Consider the following 21,943-nt stretch of genomic DNA (forward strand, 5'->3'; position numbering starts at 1 on the left):
AGGATATGCCCTTGTTTCAGATTTCTTTTTTACCCCAATCTATAAAAGATAGTGAAAGTCAAAGATCACCGGGACATGGGGTTCCGAGTACACCTCCTATGTGTACACCAGCCTTTTAAAACCTAAATGGTAAATCTTTAGAAAGTGTTTATAAGTCTACCTACTGATATCTCTCTGAATCCTCGGATGGTCCATGCTTGCCTGCTAGCATCTGTATTTCTGCAGTATCATCCAGTACTGAGGTAACTACCATAATTTACCAAATCCTAGTGGGGAGGAGAACTTCATAGTACACTTAGCAGAAAAAAAACGGAGTAACGAGTTCTCTGAATGCCAAAACACTGCCATATTGACCCAAAAAATTAACACTGAGGTTTGGACATTCAGAGAATGCACACCTTCTTCCTCAAGTGAAGAAGGATATGTAAAAAAATTAATTACTACAACATCCAGTCTCGCGGTCTGGCATAAAGCACAAACCCACTGTCATCTACAATATGTCTAGAAAGACCCTGCGGAAGGCAGAAAATGAAATAATTTCCGTGCTCGCTAAAATTGAGTTTTCGGGAGATCGAACCTATAATGAAATGAAAGGTCCAAACAGCTAGTGCATTGTTGCCAAACCCACTTTTGGCCGCAGTAGAGCTGATCATATCATGTCTGCATTGTCGATGTTGCACAGGGCTGAGTTTAGAACCATCTGTCTCGATAACTACCCACTGTACACTGGCTTGCTACCCCACTCGAACAGACCCTCAAGGTCTCTCGCTCCATCCAACAGAACATACACAATCTGGGCGTGGGAGGAGCTGCTGCATTTGCAATCCCCAACCCCACAGGACTACCTACATTTCTTCAATCCGAGGCAGACTTGAAGTACCCAAGATCAATTCTGCATACATCAAGCTTGTGATCGAGTCAGTGTAAATTCCAACCACTCCCCATCCATCTGTGGACATTTCGAGCCATCCCATTGGCTATGTATCACTGCAAAACAATAAACACCATAAAATAAACTGCCTCCACAATTGGCTACTTTGTTGAAAGGAGCTCAAGGAGAATGTAATGATTATTGCATCAATTAAATCTATTTGTGGAAGACAACAAGCGTGACTTATTTTCTTCTTTCTCTTACAGTTACTGAAATGCCCATTGTTTTGGAGCACAGGGACGGGGGGGGGGGGGGGGGGGGGGAGGGGGCAGGTGAAATGTTGTGGCTGTAAGCTGAAAGTCAGTACTTTTTAGACAAAAATAGTAAACACGGCTCAAACATTAGCACGTTGCAAGTTGATCCAAACAAACGACTAGCTGCAACTTGTGTAAAAAATATTTTATTTACAACTCTCAAGCCGCACTTTTTTTTTATTTAGACAAATGAATCAGAGTAAAAAAGTTTGTGGAAATAAATAGCTTGCAATAATTTAAGGAAAGTGCATTTGTAAAAAAAAAACTAACAAGGTGAAATTAGAACAAGGTGAAGTACAAAAGTTGAAAATAAAGACCATTCGATCTGGAAAATTGTTAATGACAAAAGGAAGAAAATACCACAATGGTTTCTTCTAAGGATTATAATAATCTGATATAGTTATTGGTTGTTTTTTTTTGCTTCATCGGCACAATTCATAAGTAGCACCTTAGATGGTATAGGAAGGAGCAAGAGTGTTTTTTTGCAATGTTTGTATCAAAAGCGTCCATGGTTATGCAATACATTACGTAGAAGGAAGTGCACCCGTGAACACAAGAACATACAGCGTGCCCTCGCACAGACACTCCTTATGTAAACAATAAGTCCAGGTCACGCGATGTTCTCGGATGATTCGCTACTTTCATCGTCAGAGGAGCTGCTCTGTCCAGTGAAGGTTGAGATGGGTTTCTCCGCACGCGCAATGGCCACTGGGACAGGCCTCCGCTGCGGATCCTTTGCTGTGCTTGTGTTTCTGAAGGGAGGCTTTGCTGAAAGTACGTGTGCGGCTGCTCTTGCTTTACTATTGGGTTTAGATAAGACAGGCAACGGCGAGGGAGAGGAAGATTTTGCTTTTCCAAATCCAGTGCGCAACTGAGTGGAGATATTGATCTGAGGAGGGAAAATAAAAAATTTAAAGCAGACGTCGTAGGTTTCCAAAGTGCATTTGAACGGTAAAATTAACGCTACTGCTTATTTATTGTGTGCAGAAGGCGGGGTCATTTTAGTAAAGCCCTACCTGCTGTTATAACATGGGATGCATGAATTTCATTTCCCTGCTCCCTTATTTGGCCAAAATATTGGAATCTCATGTGGCCAAATGTCTCTGTGCTTTTATTGAGCAATCTGATTATCTCGATCCTAACCAAGCGGGGTTCCGCCTAGCCCATTCTACTGAGCCAGTAATACTCACTGCACTGGATACGCTTCGAAAGGAAGCCAGTAAAGGCTCCCCCAAGTCCTTGGTGCTGCTGGACCTGTCCGCGCCATTTGACACGGTCGATCATGGCATCCTGATAGACCGTGTCAGGGCGGCTCAAGGGGGTGGCATCCAGCTGGATTGAGTAATTTCTCGAGGAACGTACTCAGTCAGTGCGTCTCTCCCAGTTCTCTGCACCTAAAATGGCAACGACATGCAGAGTACCTCAGGGCTCCTCGTTGTCCCCTCACTTATTCAATCTTTAACTTCTTCCCATACTTCACTTCCTGAAAAATAGGAAAGTATGCAAGTATAATTATGCAGATGATCTGCAACTGGTGTTTTCTATCAATAATTCACCTGATTCAATATCTGAATTCCAGGCAACGATACTACACATCGGTGACTGGATGATTAACAACCAGTTAAAATTAAACCCATTCAAAACAGAAGTGATCCTGATAGGTGGTCCCCTGAACCCCTGGAACGCACAGTTTGGCCAAGTGAACAAGGCTCCCCACCTAACCCTTCTTCCTCATCCAAAAGTCTGGGAGTGATCATCAATAGCGACCTCACCATAAAATCTCAGCTAGGAGCAGTAATGTCCACCTGTTTCTTTCAATTGAGGAAAATAAGGAAGATTACTCACTCGGGAAGCCTAAATCCAGGTGGTCCTAGCCATGGTGATATCACACCTGGATTATGCCAATTCTCTATACATTGGCATCCTGCTCTATCTCTTAGTTAGAAAAAGTTGAGAGAGACCACTTAAAGGCCGCCAGGGGAATAGGGTACTGCTAAACAGTAAAATCAACAATTTCCCTTGGCTAGATTTGATGAGAACTAAAGCCCAAATACTGATCTTGGACACAAGACTAAACTAGGTGAAAGTATAAACATAAACAACTTTCTGTATAAAACTATATAGTATTTTATTAAAACAATCTGATTGTCAATTTAAAAACATACACAAAATATAAAAATAGAGTTTGAAAACTCTTTACACAACTCATAAAAACATCACCACATAATTGTACTATGATTCACACACAACACTTAAGTAGACAGCATTAATACAAAAGTATATTGGAAGGAAACCTGCTCTAATGTATACAGTATGAGAACGAGGACTGGGTGAGAGAAGGGAAACAAACACAGACATTAACGATTTGTCATACAATATTGCACATTAAGTCCCACATTTAACTCAAACCCAGACTTGACTTATTTTCATTGTTCTTGGGGCGAGTTCGGTTGTTTAATTGTGCACAGATATGCGTTGACGCGTTTCGATGGACTCATTGGATGTTTGCCATCTTTATCAAGACTTCTATATTGTATTCTCTCCTGTATTGGCACTGGATGGTTGCCTTTACATGTAAATCCTGTTGATAGATATATTTGGATCAATGCATGGCAGGTAATTGCAAACTGTCATTATTCAGTACACCTTATTCATCATACTACTCTTTGGGCGTTCACCGATGATATACATTTTGGAATTTTAAGGTTTTAAAACATTTATCAGCCCATCCACATTTTTCTAGCAGTGTTGCAATATATGAACACACTTTGGTTTGGCATTACTGTTGCTCTAAACTTCCAGTCCTACCAATATGTGGGCTTCTGTTCTTAAATGTCCCTCATGGTATACTATAGATAGCGCCATGAATATAAGTAGGGGGAGGCGTTCCTGTTACTCACCCACCCTCTCATCCCACCTGCTAATGCCGTGGATAGTCAGGTAATTTACTTTATCACACTGTCTTTTTATAATTCATTCTGGTGGAGTTCTTAATTTGAAAAGTGTTGCTCATGCTCGTCACTATATATTCGACCAGGTCTGAAATGAATATTATAGAAAAGGGTATTTAAAACCATGTGGTTATCCTGTTTGCCCGGAACCAGTTATGAGCTTCTTAGGTTCTTTCATTACCTGTTGGTTTTCTAACCCCTCGGTGTTGGTTCACACACGTGCAGTCTTTTGTGTGGGTCGGGGAAAGCGGAGATTTTAAGTTGAATACATGTCACCTATGAGATAAATCGTAGTAGTTTCAGAAAGGATATATTAGGAAGTTACTTGAAAACTACTTGGAAACTGCTCTCAAATTTTGTGTTAGTTTGGACAATATACCTTAATTATATTTATCCTTTGCGTAGTTCTTGTGCTTTGCCCCGCTGCCGCACTGTTATGTATTATGGTTTAATGCCTTCACGTTGTAGCCTGGAATATAGGTTAATTTACGATTTAGTTTTCTCTATTTTATTAAACTATTTTAAAAAACAAGCAGTTCTTTTTACCCTTACCTAGTATTTGCTGTAGACGGGTCCTAGGGTTGGGTGGATTGGAAAGGGCGCCGTGTTCTTACACTAGATTCTACTGGCGTTCCTTTAGAAGAAAAAGTATGGAGGCTCCATTGGTTAAATATCCCCCACTTTAGATCTTCTCTAAACCTCCCTTGAATTCAATCTCCTTACCTATGATTCGGCTGGTCGTTAACCTCCACCCGACCTCGTACATCTGTGCTCCTCGCTGTCTTCCAGAAAAGTATTGATTTAAGTTGGCTTTTACGGGTCTTTTTAAACTGTGACTATGGCTTCCTATTGGCCAATCTTGAGTTGTTTCAGCTGTGTCTCCTTAAGTCTATACGGTATAATTTCTGTGCACCTACGGATCGCGTCCTTCGTTACTTCCGCGTTCCGCGCCTCGATATGACTTTTTGCTTTACAAGCCTCGTTTTGGGCTCGTCGTTGCGTAAATCACGCCTCGTTTTGGGAAATGTTTATATTTACCTTGTTTGAGGCAAATTAAGTAGACATCTAAAAATGTCAAACAAGGTAAATATAAACATTTCCCAAAACGAGGCGTGATTTACGCAACGACGAGCCCAAAACGAGGCTTGTAAAGCAAAAAGTCATATCGAGGCACGGAACGCGGAAGTAACGAAGGACGCGATCCGTAGGTGCACAGAAATTATACCGTATAGACTTAAGGAGACACAGCTGAAACAACTCAAGATTGGCCAATAGGAAGCCATAGTCACAGTTTAAAAAGACCCGTAAAAGCCAACTTAAATCAATACTTTTCTGGAAGACAGCGAGGAGCACAGATGTACGAGGTCGGGTGGAGGTTAACGACCAGCCGAATCATAGGTAAGGAGATTGAATTCAAGGGAGGTTTAGAGAAGATCTAAAGTGGGGGATATTTAACCAATGGAGCCTCCATACTTTTTCTTCTAAAGGAACGCCAGTAGAATCTAGTGTAAGAACACAGCGCCCTTTCCAATCCACCCAACCCTAGGACCCGTCTACAGCAAATACTAGGTAAGGGTAAAAAGAACTGCTTGTTTTTTAAAATAGTTTAATAAAATAGAGAAAACTAAATCGTAAATTAACCTATATTCCAGGCTACAACGCGAAGGCATTAAACCATAATACATAACGGTGCGGCAGCGGGGCAAAGCACAAAAACTACGCAAAGGATAAATATAATTAAGGTATATTGTCCAAACTAACAAAAAATTTGAGAGCAGTTTCCAAGTAGTTTTCAAGTAACTTCCTAATATATCCTTTCTGAAACTACTACGATTTATCTCATAGGTGACATGTATTCAACTTAAAATCTCCGCTTTCCCTGACCCACACAAAAGACTGCACGTGTGTGAACCAACACCGAGGGGTTAGAAAACCAACAGGTAATGAAAGAACCTAAGAAGCTCATAACTGGTTCCGGGTAAACAGGAGAACCACATGGTTTTAAATACCCTTTTCTATAATATTCATTTCAGACCTGGTCGAATATATAGTGACGAGCATGAGCAACACTTTTCAAATTAAGAACTCCACCAGAATGAATTATAAAAAGACAATGTGATAAGGTAAATTACCTGACTATCCACGGCATTAGCAGGCGGGATGAGAGGGTGGGTGAGTAACAGGAACGCCTCCCCCTACTTATATTCATGGCGCTATCTATAGTATACCATGAGGGACATTTAAGAACAGAAGCCCACATATTGGTAGGACTGGAAGTTTAGAGCAACAGTAATGCCTAACCAAAGTGTGTGTACATATATTACAACACTGCTAGAAAAATGTGGATGGGCTGATAAATGTTTTAAAACCTTAAAATTCCAAAATGTATATCATCGGTGAGTGCCCAAAGAGTAGTATGATGAATAAGGTGTACTGAATAATGACAGTTTGCAATTACCTGCCATGCATTAATCCAAATATATCTATCAACAGGATTTACATGTAAAGGCAACCATCCAGTGCCAATACAGGAGAGAATACAATATAGAAGTCTTGATAAAGATGGCATACATCCAATGAGTCCATCGAAACGCGTCGACGCATATCTGTGCACAATTAAACAACCGAACTCGCCCCAAGAACAATGAAAATAAGTCAAGTCTGGGTTTGAGTTAAATGTGGGACTTAATGTGCAATATTGTATGACAGATCGTTAATGTCTGTGTTTGTTTCCCTTCTCTCCCCCATTCCTCGTTCTCATACTGTATAAATTAGAGCAGGTTTCCTTTCAATATACTTTTGTATTAATGCTGTCTACATAAGTGTTGTGTGTGAATCATAGCACAATTATGTGGTGATGTTTTTATGAGTTGTGTAAAGAGTTTTCAAACTCTATTTTTATATTTTGTGTATGTTTTTAAATTGGCAATCAGATTGTTTTAATAAAATACCATATCGTTTTATACAGAAAGTTGCTTATGTTTATACTTTCACCTAGTTGAGTCTTGTGTCCAAGGTCAGTATTTGGGCTTTAGTTCTCATCAAATCTAGCCAAGGGAAATTGTTGATTTTACTATCCTGCTCTATCTCACCAAAAGACTGCAGATGGTACAGAACCAGGCAGCCAGGTTGATATCCCATCAACCCAGATGGGAACACATCTCTCCTACTATGAAAGAGCTACATTGGCTTCCCATCTCAAAAAGATGTGCATTTAAAGTTGGTTGCCTTATTTTTTAAAACCCTGCATGGTGCTAGCCCAAAATTTATATCCAGACTTGTTCAGAAATATTTACCTGCACGTAGCTTACGCTCCCCCTCAAGAACCTTCAAACCATTCCGTCCCACAAACGGAAACAAATAGGTGGCTGCAGGTTTGCAGTATTGGCACCCAGCTTCTGGAACACTCTTACGTTAGACATAAGAACCTGCACTGAATTTTCTAGATTCCGTAGGCTGCTTAAGACTTGGCTCTTTACCCAAGCTTATGACTAGATTCTGCACACAACTAAATATAGGGGGGTTTCAGCAATACCTTAAGTTCAGCACCAAGAAACCAATCGGTGTAAGTGCGCTTTATAAGAAATTTTAACATAACATGTATACAGTACATTTTATGAAATATGCCCTCAATGACTTCCTTAAGTAGTGTTTTAATTAAGTTTCAGGCACAAAGCTTGCATAAATGGTTGGAATATGCTACGTTTTGACGAGGCTTAAGTTGTTTTTCAATCGGTTCACGATTTCAAAGTTACAGACTCCTGGAACGACAACCTTCCTGTTTCTCTGTCACCAACGCTCGTATTACCAATCGCTTTTTTGCTTTAGAATTCTTATTACGTTTTCAAATCAAGCACGTAAGCTATTACCATAGCTGAAAAAGAAATGCTATTCAATAGCTAGAAATGCAGGAAACTGAGAACCAGCAGTGCTATGAAAAGAAAAGCGAATATTTCACAGACGTGAAAGGTTAAGTAAAGGTAAAGCATTCGGAAAATGTAATGAAAATGTGATGCAAACTGCATCAAAAAAAGTTTCCTAATCATTCACCCTCTGTACATTAAACACTCCTAGGACACAAAAAGACATCAGATCACTGTTTCCATTGCTCTCACAAAATACATCTGTATGCACTGTAAGCTGCAACCTCCTTAGACGAGGTGAAGGTTATTTATATGGTAACAGATAGAAAAATCGTCTTATAGGGCCACCTTTTAAAATTTAGGTAAAAAAAGATAGGTCAAAATGTTGTATCTATTTAAAATTTGTAACCAATATGTCACAAGTGTAGAACAACCCGCAGGGGGTGTGTACAAGCTACAAGTATTTAAAGAGCAATGCCAATAAGATTCGTCAGCAAGATCGAATACTCATTACATACAATCTTAAAAGTAGATGACGTTTGACCATGCTTCTCTAATGTGTTTATTGTGGCTATAATTAATGTTGACATCAATAAACAACAGAAGAGTGAAAAAATATATAACAAACAGCCTCAAAATAATATGTGAGGTGAAAGGAAAAACAGGGGGATGAGACAATACAAGGTAATTTAAGAACCCTCACTCACCAACCTAGTGGTGACAGTTAACTAAGCCATGTTCCCTGTCATAATCCGGTCACTCTGGTGAGGCGATGATTTCAGCCAATGAGCTGAGGTGCCGCCCTCCAACAGATGAGGGACACCCGCGTGCAGGAAGGCAGTGTATCAGGTAAACTCGCTCCGATACAAAGATCAAGCAGGCCATTTATTCCCAACAAATTAATTTCCAGCTAATACACAGGATCATCCCACCCCCGTGAACCAGTCATTAACCGGCACCAAGTGTGCTGCGAGGTAGTATAGGTAGATATCCAATAGACCAAGGCCACCATCAAAGGGGGACCTGTGCACTGACTGAAATGCCACCTTGTGCCTACCGCTGGCCCACACAAAGTTAGTGATCTTAGTAGTCAAGAAGTGAAACCATTTGCGGGGGATGGGATAGGGATAGTTACCCAGAATATACAAATAGCGCTGCAGGCATACCATTTCAAATAAGGCAGGGCGCTCTATGGGGTTCAATGGAGGGTCGGCCCATTGGCCGAGGTCGTGATCAAGCTGCAGATCCAACTTCCGGAGGTTAAGGGCCCAGGCCAAATCTGGGAGAGGGGACACATGAAACCCCCAGATACTTGAAAGAATTATGCCAGGTAGGAATACTGGGACACCAAACCTGCTCCAGAGTGTCCCCCTTTGCCTCCACTATGCAGGACTTGCCTTCATTAATCCGGAGCCCAGGCGCCTCACCATATTGCCAAAGAAGTGTCAGACAACGGGGCCCAGAGCGCTTGAGATCCTTCAAGAACAAAAGCATATTATCAGCATATATAGCGCTATGCGATCTTCAAGACCATTACCCCACCACCTGCCCCAAACCTGGGTATCGCAGCATATAAGCAGTGCCAGGAGGTCTATCTCCAAAATGAATAGCAGTGGGGACAATGGACACCCCTGGCGCATACCATGTTCGATAGGGAATGCAGGAGAAAAAAAACATTTACACTAACTTGAGCAGTCAGGACATACTAAAAAAGACAGACCGTTCAATGGAACCCCTATCCCAGACTGACTCGGCAAAGGACTCCATCCATAAAATCCTAGGACACAGTATTGAACACTTGGTGAAGTCAACTAGCAAGAGGGCCAGTTTGACATCAATGACTCGTGCTTGAGACAGCGCAGCATGGACACTCCTAATACATAGGCGGCCCAACATAAATCAGCACTGATCTGAGTGAACCAGATGTGGAAAGGCAAGGCCCAGCTGTATAGCTAACACTTTTGCCTGGATCTTAAATCAGTGTTAATCAGCGAAATCGGATGATAGGTGGAACATTGGTCGCAAGGGAGACTCTCCATGGGGACGGACAATAACAATGGCACGATCTAATTCGGGTGGAAAGGACCCCTGCTGCAGAGTGGATGCCAATAAAAGTTTAGAAGATAGGGGCATAACATTTCAAGGAAGTGCTTGTAACCTTCAATGGGAAACCCATTAGGGCCAGCCGTCTTTCCGACCTGCAACCCCGACACCACAGACCTCACCTCCTCCAGAGTCAGGGCTTGGTCCACCTCTCCGGCCAAATCATTGAGTACAGTCAGCAGTAGTATACTGTCCAGGAGAGGATTTGCAATTTCTGCTGGAGGGAGACATAGCGAATATAGCCCCTGACAAAATTCAGCAACGGTCTGAGTAATTACGGTAGGATCCTTCCAGGTACATCCCAACAAGTCCTGAATCACCAGAATCACTCGGCCGGGGATGTATGACGTTAAAACGCATACTTTTACCACGCATACCATTACAACGCAATATTTACAACGCAGGACCCTTTACAATGCATACCTTTACAACGCATGACATTACATCGCAGATACTATTACAACGCATGCCATTACAACGCAAGTATAGGTAAGTATATTACTTTTAAATATTATTATATTAATTTTAAAAAAAATTAATTAATAAATATTTAATTATTTTTATTTATTAAATACATTTTATATTAATGTCATTGTAATTAAAAAAAAAAAATATATATATATATATATATATATATATATATACTTTTTAAATAAGTATTAAAATTACTAAAATAAATGTATTTAATTACATTTAAGTATTTTTATAAAACTGAACCCTTAAAATACCCCTGTTCCCCAAAACCCAAACCCAGCCCTGAACCCTAAAAATACCCCTGTACCCCATAACCCAAACCTGAACCCTAAAATTACCCCTCTCCCCCCATAACCCAAACCCAGCCCTGAACCCTAAAAACACCCCTGTACCCCATAACCCAAACCCAGCCCTGAACCCTAAAAATATCCCTGTACCCCATAACCCAAACCTGAACCCTAAAAATACCCCTGTACCCCAAAACCCAAACCCAGCCCTGAACCCTAAAAATACCCTGTACCCCCAAACACAGCCCTGAACCCTAAAAAGACCCCTGTACCCCAAAACCCAAACCCAGCCCTGAACCCTAAAAATACCCCTGTACCCCAAAACCCAAACCCAAACCCTAAAAATACCCCTGTACCCCAAAACCCAAACCCAGCCCTGAACCCTAAAAATACCCCTGTACCCCAAACCCAGCCCTGAACCCTAAAAATACCCCTGTACCCCAAAACCCAAACCCAGCCCTGAACCCTAAAAATACCCCTGTACCCCAAAACCCAAACCCAGCCCTGAACCCTAAAATTACCCCTGTACCCCAAAACCCAAACCCTGCCCTGAACCCTAAAATTACCCCTGTACCCCAAAACCCAAACCCAGCCCTGAACCCTAAAAATACCCCTGTACCCCCAAACCCAGCCCTGAACCCTAAAATTACCCCGTGCCCCATAACCCAAACCCAGCCCTGAACCCTAAAATTACCCCTGTACCCCATAACCCACACCCAGCCCTGAACCCTAAAATTACCCCTGTACCCCATAACCCAAACCCAGCCCTGAACCTTAAAAATACCCCTGTACCCCAAAACCCAAACCCAGCCCTGAACCCTAAATTTACCCCTGTACCCCAAAACCCAAACTATATATAAAATTACTTTAATTAACGTAATTTATTTTTAATATTTTGGTAATTAAAAAAAAGGTAAAAAAATGATATACTTACCTATACTTACGTTGTAATGGCATGCGTTGTAATAGTATCTGCGATGTAATGTCATGCGTTGTAAAGGTATGAGTTGTAATGGTATGCGTGGTAACAGTATGCGTGGTAAAAATCGCGTTGTAACAGTTACATACCCTCTCCACCATGACTGGCTTCCTTTAAGGAAACATGTGCAGGCTATGGCTAGGAGACAACAAGAATGCTCGATATTACGGTGGCGAAGGATAGCCTCCAGTCATACCTGAGCTTCCAGGTCAGTAAGACGCCACACAGAGCGCCTCGGCTTGACTAACATAGCCTGTAATGTGGCCTCTCAAGGACGGCTTCCTAGCCACTCACAGTGTCGCTGCAGAGGCCACTGAACCTACATTGAGTTCAAAGAACTGTTGTAATTCCTCAACAAAGGCCTCGAATTCAGAGCTTGCAAATACCATGCAATGAACATCCAAACAGGGCGCAGGATGGTGGGCTGAGTTTCCCATGACAACAACAGCAGAGCATGATCAGAGATACCACGCAGGAGAATGAACACAGATTGAACCAAGAGATGATCTGCCGCCAGTAAGCAAAGCAAGTCTATGCCGCCAGTAAGCACAGCAAGTCTATGTGAGATTCTGCTGCATGCACTGCAGATTGAGGAGCGTAGGCTCGTTGCGTGTGATGCCAAGAACGCCATGCATCGCAGAGGCCCAGTGAATCTGCCCACGAGGACAAGCACACCAACTTGGAACATCTGGCTGAATATGGAGCGGATGAGGCATCCAGGAACGGATCAGGGAGCGCATTAAAATCTCCTCCAATCACCGTAATGCCCTGGGGAAAGAGTCAAGATGAAGGATATCAGTGATTGCAAGGAGAAATGCAGCAGGGGTGGTGGGACATAAAAAGTTACAAAATTATAATTCCTCGCTTCCAAGCAGCCTTCAATACCCACATAGCATCCCTGGGTGTCCGTGCTGTGCTGTGCTGTGATAGCTAGGGGAAGAGATTTATGCAACAATATGGTGACTCCTCTAGAACCACATGGAAAACCGGTGTGGAAAACCCTGTCAAAGATAAAGCGGCCCAGAAAGGGGCAGTTCAAACCTAATAGGTGGGTCTCCTGCAAGAAGACAACCGCTGACCTGTGTTGCTTGATATACAGTAATACTGCAGAGCAGTTAATGCGGTCCAGGAGGTCATTCACATTCTAGGAGAGTACCATTATTCCAGGGGGGTTCTTGACGCAGCCGCGAGAATAAAGGACAGCCCCCACCCAAAGCGGGGTGAGACATGATTACCGGAGGACCTGCAGTGCAATGCCATACATAACTAGCAACTGTGCTCTGACTTGTTTGCCGTAATCAACCTAAAAGTAAAAAACACTGTTAAGACAGAACATTCAAGGAAACAAACCACGCTCAAAGGCTCAACTGAAATATCCACTCACCAACACCCCTCCCCACCCCACACTTCAACCCAGAAAGCATCTGTCGCCCTAACTGAATCACCAAAAATCTCTAACTAAGGGGGGGGGAGAAACCTTTGTGATCCGTAGGCGCTCATACAATAGGATCTAGCAATTGACAACTGAATTAAACCACATGGAAATGACACTGCCCCTTGGTACCCAACAGAAGTAACGTTAAGAACGGGAAGAGAATCGCACAGGCCAGGACCCCCGCAGGGAGATGGGAGGAGGGAGAGCCCAGCCATCCTCTCCGTCAGCCCTCCTGGCCCGCCCCCGACAGAACCATCAATGTGGGTGGAGGAGGTGCCAAGGTCCATCTCTGCAGCTCGATAAATAATTGTAGTATTCAAGAGGTTCTCAACCTCCCTCGGTGAGACTGGATTCAAGGTAAATTCTTCCTGAGTTGAGCCATAGCCCTCCTCATCAGCCCCATGCTTGACCCAGGATTCCCGAGATCGGGGGAAGTGATCCAGTATGCCCCTTTGTGCTCCCAGATCGGAGTGGCTCGGGGGGTGGGGCGGGGGGGCTGGAGTCTCTGCAGCACCCACTGCTCAGTTGCCCATTCCCTAGCCTCAACCGGTGTGCCGAAGAAGAGTGTGAGATTGGAAAAATACCTTCATCTGGTGGGAATCAGAAGCATGTAGCGCAGGTCTAGTGCACCGAGATTCTGCTTCACTTCTGCAAAGGCGTGCCACCGCTGTTGCGCCGCCTTTGTATAATCAGAGAACAGGAGAACCTTTGAGTTGTCGAACCGTCATCAGTGTGGGTGAGGGCCTCTTGTAATATCACGTCTTGGTCCTTGAAGTTGAGCACCTTCAGAACACAGGCCGCGGGGAGGCCCCTGGCAGAGGCCTTGGCATCAAGGAGTGGTGCGCCCTTTCAATGACAAAAAAAGAGACCGCTTATTTTCGGGCACCCATGTTTTGAACCGGTCCTCCAGCAGCCAGGCAAGGCCCACTGCTCCAGAGTTTCAGGTAGGCCAATAAGTCCAAGGCTGTTACAGCGCGACCTGTTTACAGCGTCCTGCGCCCTCTCTGTTAGCGAGGACAGCTAGGCGGCCCGCTTGGACAGCTGGCTTTGGAGCACTGAAAATTCGTCCTCAGCAGAGGAGACACTGGTCTCAACTCCATAGTCCTCTCCACATCATTACAAAGATCCTGACGCAGCAGGGAGAGATCCACCCAGAGACTATCCACCTTGGACTGCACAGCATCCCTAGTGTCCTGTATGGCCTTAAGGACCACATCTAGGTCCACAGCCCCCGCTGCGCCGAGTAAGACATCCAATCCATGGGACACTCTCCAACCTCCTGGGGAGTAGTTGGTGGGACTGTGTACTGATCCATTTTCGTCTGGGCCAGGATTTGCGGCTGACCCTTCCCCGCCCCATTCTCTAGGGCCAGAAATCCAATGGTCTAGTACGAAGAGAGCAAGAGTACCTCCAGGCCAGGGCCAAGGGCCCAGGGCAGCCTGGGGAGAAAAAAAGGGGGGGCGGGAGGGGGAGAGCCACTAACCGCCAAAACCACCAGACAGTAATTCATGGAGAACAGACACTGGGGATGGGACAGGAGATGGGAGGCAGGATGTTAGACAGGAGGACTCCCGCCTAGGCCACCATCTGGCCTTCACCTTCAGGAGCACCTCGCCACCCCCCAGTACTATGAAGGCACGGCCTGACATCTGCCCACCTACCGGGCCCAAGCTCATCACCTGGGGTCCCCAACTCAGTCCTCAGGTAGGAGGCCAGTCTGCACTTCCAACCTTCCAGGCCTCCGCAACCGCCTCCACTTCTTGTCCTCCCCGCCCTCCACACAGGCCTCCTCACCGTGGGTTCCCTCCCACCCCTGGGTATATCTACAACACCACATATGTGGACTAGGCAGAGATGGGGAGACCAGGACCTTCCGCCCAGGCGGGCTAATGTGCAGCCTTCACCTCAGGCCCAGAGTACCATCCAGTCCACTGGTCCCCGGGCTGGCTACCTCGGGTGACCCTGGGTGTCTTCAGGGCCTCTCCACTGCAGCAGATGAAGGGGAGGGCCCTCACTGCCTACCGGGCGGCCAGCTCCCAGGCTATCTCCTTATAGTGGCACCAGCCAGGCTCAATCGGCCTATCGCCACCAAGACCGCCAATGAGCCCCACCAGGGTTTGCCAAGGCAGGTGTCACTCCCGGACCGGAACTCCTCCCTCTGGTCCAGCTCCACTCTGGCGGGACACAGGCCTCCCTACGCCCAAGAAGGCGAGGCGGCGACTCCACTGAGCCCAGCGGTTCCACAGCAATGCACTGCCCCGCAGAGACCCGACAGCCCAGCAGGCCTCCACCAAGCAAGCAATCAGACTGGTGGCCCTGCATAGACTTGAAAGGGGGCTCGCTTGGCACCACAGGGCCCCACAAGGAGCCCCCGTACACTGTGGCCCCACACAGACTCGAAGGAGGGCTCGCTTGGCACCGCAGGGCCCCACAAGAAGCCCCGGTACACAGAGGGTAGGGAAACAAAATGTTGTCAGGTAGGATTACGACAGATCGTTCTCAGGTGACGGAAGCAACCCTAATGCTCGACCGCTATCTTGGCTGTGTAGGCCAAGCCCCCCTCAAATACACCAATTTGATAAAATATGAGAAAATATGGTTGTCATTCTGTGGAGCCCAATGTTTCTTTTTTTTTTTTTTTACACAAGTGGTCACATCATTAAAAAGTTTACCGACCATTGGGTATACAGTGACTACCTGATCTACTAGGAGGGCCAGATATTATACTAAGGCCGATCCGTTTATCAGTAAAAATGCATTTCTATTGCATCCCTTAGATGGTGAAAAGGGGCAATTACACAAAACGCATAATTGAGATACATGAGAAGCCAGAAAATACACTTCAATACAGAGGCCCCAAAATTTAACACGTTCAGAAAATGTTCTGTACCCAAACCATGCAAGATTCAGGAAAAGGAACTGTACAATATAGTAAACATCAGAGCTAAACGCCGGTGTTTTACCCACATTTGAAAGTAACGACATATAGCTGGTCAAAAGTGAAAAAACTGAGGTTCCTGTGGTCGCTTAATAAAGACACACTAAAATCACATCCTAAAATGATAATTTTTCGGCATTACGTGCAACTGAGACATAGCTAAGCAAAGTTAAAGCTCAAACACCAAGGGGGAAAATAGGGCCTGCAAGCAAAAGTAAGATGAAACATTCTAAATGGTATTTCAAGAGCAGCCTTGAAGGACAATACACAAGTCAAGGTGTTTCTTTTCCAGTGCTCTCATCGGCTCCACACGAATCGATTTGGAGGAAAGAATACTTTTATTTGTTTTTTATGAAAACTGCTGGAGTTCGGCAGGTTAATCCGCTTCATTATATTGTTAATTTAGAGCTCAAAGTTCTCCGTTTGCCAGGCTCTGTTGTTCTCTAAATTAAAATGGATTTGGGTGTCATCAGTATACATTTTGAAATTCATATGGTAAATCTTAAGGCACTGTGCCAGAGTATATCATAGATATTAAAAAGCAAGCATGCGGCCTACTCCAGGGATCACCAGAAGAAGATTCCACTGAGCCCAGTCTCATTATTTATTTTTAACAATTGGAGAGAGAGAAGGTGGTATAAATCAAGGCAGTTAGATGTGCTACTGCATCCCCCCTTGCTGGATTGTTACAGTTCTCGACTTTAGGAGAAATATGTATTTCATAAGCATGGGCGAAATTTGCGAATTTGCGATACGCAAAATTCGCAAATTTGTGGATTTTTTTAATTTTTGCGTGTTCGCGGGGCGATTTGCGTGTTCGCAGGTTTTTTTTAGTGCGAGACCGCGATGCGCCCTCTGGTTCATCACTGCCACCCTCTTGTTTTTTGTGCCCTTCTGCCCTCTGTACCACTCGTTTTTGTGCCTTTCTGCCCTCTGCCACACTCGTGTTTGTGCCCATTTGCCCTCTGCCCCACTCGTTTTTGTGCTCTTCTGCCCTCTACCCAACTCGTTTTTGTGGTCTTCTGCCCTCTTCCCCACTCGTTTTTGTGCCATTCTGCCCTCGGCCCCAATCGTTTTTGTGCCATTCTGCCCTCTGCCCCACTCGTTGCTGTGCCCTTCTGCCCTCTGCCCCACTCGTTGTTGTGCCCTTCTGCCCCTTGCCCCACTCGTTTTTGTGCCATTCTGCCCTCTGCCCCACTCGTGTTTGTGCCCTTCTGCCCCACTCGTTTTTGTGCCATTCTGCCCTCTGCCCCACTCGTTGTTGTGCCCTTCTGCCCTCTGCCCCACTCGTTGTGCCCTTCTGCCCTCTGCCACACTTGTTGTTGTGCACTTCTGCCCTCTGTCCCACTCCTTGCCTTTTATTTTAGAATGGCGCCGGCAAGCTGCCAGCACCATTCTAAAATAGTTAATAAGTTAGCTTCATCAGGAAGCACTAATAGATAAAATAAAGCAGGTGCTCTAGTTGGAGCTCAAATTCAGTTAAACTCGAGCACCTGCTTCATTTGATCTATTAGTGCTTCTTGTTGAAGCTAACTTAGTAACTATTTTAGAATGGTGCTGGCAACTTGCCGGCGCCATTCTAAAATAGTTACAAACACTGAGCTTGAACTTTTGCCCCCCGGATCCGTTCTGCTCGCGGATTTGCAATTTTTCGGCAAATTCGCGGATCGCGAATTTGCCGAAAATCCGCAAGCGGAACGGATTTTGCGCCCATGCTTAGTATTTCATGGAGTCGAGAAAGTTAGTCCGAATCACCTCAATTCACCCTCTACTTTATACATCTATCACTCAAAGCTACTACCAGGGTGAGACAAACCCTGGCTCGGATAGTCTAAAAAATGGGAGCTGCATGGCAAAACAGAAGAAGAAGTGGCTTTCTCACTTTAATTTTATACTAGAGCTCTAAATCCATGTGAGTACCACAAGCATCCATCTTGGCAAGGGCTCGGATACTGGTGAGCTTATTGGTAACTATGCGCCTCACCCGAACGGGTGGGGCGAATAACCGAGAACCCAGGACCCGAATACAAAAAACAACATGACATCGTTGTGTGATTTGGGTGCTCAATACCGAACCCTCAAGCTTCAGGGGACGTTTATTTGTAGGTATGCATAAATATTGTGTGTACACCAGACCCATCTGTACAATGTGCCGTCCTGCATTATACTATTCTATGTTGCTTCTCACCAGATCATACCTTGATTTTTGCAATTCAGCTTTAGTCGGACCCTAACTTTCCATATGTGCTGCAGCACATATAGAACCAGCAAAACACCAATGATTATTTATCTGCAGGAAGGGATACCTCCCTGCACATAAGCAATCATTAAAAAAGTGAGGTTTTGCAACTTGTACGTGGGCTGCATTAAGCAGCAAACATAGAAGCTTCAAAATGCAATTTCAGAATGTTTATGTGCACTACAGGTGCAAGGGTGCACCGTATTCTTGTAAATATGGTGCAGCCCTGCATTTCAAAAGTGGCGGAGTGCAGTGTTAAGCCAAGGAGGCTAACGCCACACTCCGCCACTTCCTTGTAAATATGCCCCTGTGTCCCATTACATACGATGGAGAGTATTCTCTTTTCGGCATTCTACTAACAAAATAGACGTAACCTTTGAAATGATCCTGCGCTCCTTTAGGCTAAGCCCATGCCTTAGCAAATACAGATTGTTTTCTTTAAAATGCAATAAAGACTGGGAAAGGAAATCATTCAGGACAGATTGTAACTAAATATATTATATATCTATATATTTTTGTTTGTTTTAATAGCAAAACAATTATATACAGCCCACATAATTGGAGGATAGAGTTTAATATTTTCCTTACATTTTTCACGTCATCGCTCACATCAGAGTAAAGTATGAAACAAAAGCTTTTAATGTGATAATTAAATGCATGATCTGTTTGCTCACCTGTGCAGATTCCGTTTTCTTCATCAGTTCTTCTATGTCAGTGGTCCACCGGAGAGCCTCAGCAAACTTTGTCGTGCTGTCTGTCAGGTCCCCTACCTCTGCCACATCTGTGCTTTTTAAAGGTTTCTTCTTGAAAGGACCAACCAAATGCCGGTTCAATAGTAGACGTGGGACATTCGGCCTCACCGAGTTCACCATACTTGCGAAAGGCTCAATCTGAAACAAAGTTTAGTCGTACAGATAAACACTCTTAGAACTGCAGGGCTTTCTCTTTCAGTTACAGGCTGTTTTGTGGTGGGTCATTCTTTGTTCTCATGCATGTGTGCTGTCAATAGAAGATAATTAATGGAAAACACTTTCCAGTGATGAAGGACACGTGGCTTCAATGTTATTTTTTTCATTTTTGCTGACGTGCCAGTTGTGAATTCAGGCACTGACTGATGGCAAACATTTAGCAGCTTTTCATAAATATCTGGAAGGTGTACGCATGAAACCCAATAATAGAATGAGACCACTAACCTCAACCTGGAGAGCTGTAGGAATAGATGCTTCCATTTATCATTTAAATGGAATGGGGTGAGGTGGGGTGGACTCCTGCGGCGTGTGCCCCCCTGCTCTACAGGGATTGCAGGGGCCTTAGTTACACCGATGAATTCTTGGGCAGGCTCCATGCTAATGTCAGTGGATGTGCAAAATAACAATGGTAAAAAGAGCTTATCCAAATAACACCATTGAAAGCTCTACAAAGTGCAAATACATTGTTTAAACAAGCGCTGGCAAAGACAATAGGTCTCACATTTGAAAGCTATTGGCTTTGGCTAGGTTTCGTAGTCATGCTGTACAGCAGTGTAGGCGTTTTGCAGTGTGGCTTTTTTTTAAAGTAAATTAGAACTTGATGCATCATAGTCCTTTTTCATTATCATTTTAGCCATGCTGCACAGCAGCCACGCTGCTGTGTAGCAAGATTACAAATCATTGCCAAAGTCAGCAATGCCCCTGCTGTACAGCGGGAATACAAGGCAGTGGCAGAGGCAATAGTCTAAAAGGTGAGACCTATTGGCTTTGTCAATTCTTGTCACATTGTGGCACAACACCCCTGTGATTTTGAGCAAATAAGTTAATCTCCCCATGACCGAAAAAGATAAATAAACAGGTCTTGCATTGCGAGAGTTTTAAATGCTTTTTATTTATCTGTTGCATACACTGCCCAGGCTCGACTTAAACATCACAGGCTAAGGTGGGCCGCACTCAAACCAGAACCCACCACGGACCAGCGGCACTAGATGCAGAATGTAACTGAAAACAAACAGAATTCAACATTAACACCTCTCATCTTATGGTGTTCATGGGCCAAAAACAAAAAGGCATCATGTATGTACAATACACAAAGCGCACAATGCAATAAAAAAAATGGTTTGTCCATCCACAAGAAGAACTAGAACTTTGTTATCTATGTATGCATTGCGTTAAGTTTGGGATAGGTATAGGCACACGTATTATTTAAAAGGCAGACCAATTGGAATTGCTAAGGCTTGTTTGACATATATATTCAAACAGTTAAAACGGTCGCACACTCAACTTTAGAAACCATTCCTGGGTGGATAGCTATTATCTTTACATTGTTTTATAAACAATCCCGTTGTTTTAATTTTGAAGTGATGTTATTTTAAAAAGAAGACATCTCAATTTCAATCTTTGTTAGAATGTTTTCTGATCATTTCGGGGAATATGGCACATTAGGTACGTAAACAGATCGCACAGGGAAGGGAAAGATTGAGGCTGACCACGGCGTGGGCCACCTCCGAAGGGGTGCCACCTTAGTGTCATATTAGGCACACCGCCACCTCTATAGTGGTGGGGACACCGGGGAGGACCCCCCCCCCAGCCTGGCACACCGTCCATGTCACTTCCGCCGCGCAGAGGGGTTGGGCAAGGTATTTATACCTGCCCCCGCCCTTCTGGCGCCCTCTTTGGCTCGGAACACGCAGTCGGACACACGTCTCGGGGGTCGTGCAGGTCATTTTCAGCAAGGAAGTGGAGGTTAGTGGCTTGTCTCCCCCCCCCCCCCCCCCCCCCCCCCCCCCCCCCCCCCCCCGCCCAAGAGGCCATTGATAACCCCACCTTCCCAGCCATACTCGGCTATGCTCGCTGGGCAGTGCCATGGCACGGGACAGGTTCCGGGGGTGGAAAGGGAAGGATAGACTCCACCGCCTGTTTGACCAGGCCATACCGGGCAGCGGCTAGTCGAGTGGGGCTTGACCTTGTTAGCTACCCTGACGAGTCACCTCAGCCCGGCCTCCCCCAAGAGCTGTAGATTCATGGTTGAGTTGGTCTGGGGAGGGATGTCCTATTGTGGTCCTTCTCCCCCAATCCCCCAAGTCGCCACCGGGGGCAGACTGCATGCTTGTTGTCAAGATACCTCAGAGTCTAGCAGGTCCCTGCGGTGACCACTTGCTCCATCCCATATTTTAAACTACAGCTCCTGGTAGCTGTGGTTTTGACGCAACCCCCTTTAATACCGATATTAGACGTCTGTGGCCATTTAGGAATGATCCGGCCCTCCCGCCGCAGTGGGTGGCGCACCGGGCTGCTGCTCGAAACTCTGACTGTTCCCCGCCAAAGGCCCCCTCCCCTCCCCTCACCCCCAGCCCCCCCCCCCCCCCCCCCCCCCCAGCCACAATAGCAGTGGTCGGCTAGGACCGGGCCCGTATGTGGGGTCCCGTGTGGGAGGGGCAGTAGGACGCAATGATTTACCATGCCACGGGTGACTGGGGTCACAGGTGTAGTTGGGGCGGAGGCTCGCAGCATTGGTTGG

At 45.0% G+C, this 21,943-nt stretch overlaps 1 protein-coding gene across 2 annotated transcripts in view; it reads right to left on the minus strand.

The window, feature by feature from the left end:
* Positions 1-1,315: 1,315 nt before the first annotated feature.
* Positions 1,316-21,943, minus strand: part of LOC147751698 (NAD-dependent protein deacetylase sirtuin-3-like) — a 357,410-nt gene continuing 336,782 nt past the window's right edge. Inside the window, exons 7-8 of one of the 2 annotated variants that reach the window (XM_086939215.1) lie at positions 19,129-19,344; positions 1,316-2,074 (exon numbers count right to left, since the gene is read on the minus strand). In XM_086939215.1, the coding sequence (XP_086795341.1) occupies positions 1,796-2,074; positions 19,129-19,344 (495 nt within the window). In that variant the 3' untranslated portion in view covers positions 1,316-1,795. Of the gene's footprint in view, positions 2,075-3,637; positions 3,767-19,128; positions 19,345-21,943 lie in introns of those variants that run through there. The other variant, XM_086939223.1, reaches the window with a different exon arrangement.

The sequence above is a fragment of the Lissotriton vulgaris genome, chromosome 1_1 (genome assembly GCF_964263255.1).
Source record: "Lissotriton vulgaris chromosome 1_1, aLisVul1.2, whole genome shotgun sequence".
Lineage (NCBI taxonomy): Eukaryota > Metazoa > Chordata > Amphibia > Caudata > Salamandridae > Lissotriton > Lissotriton vulgaris.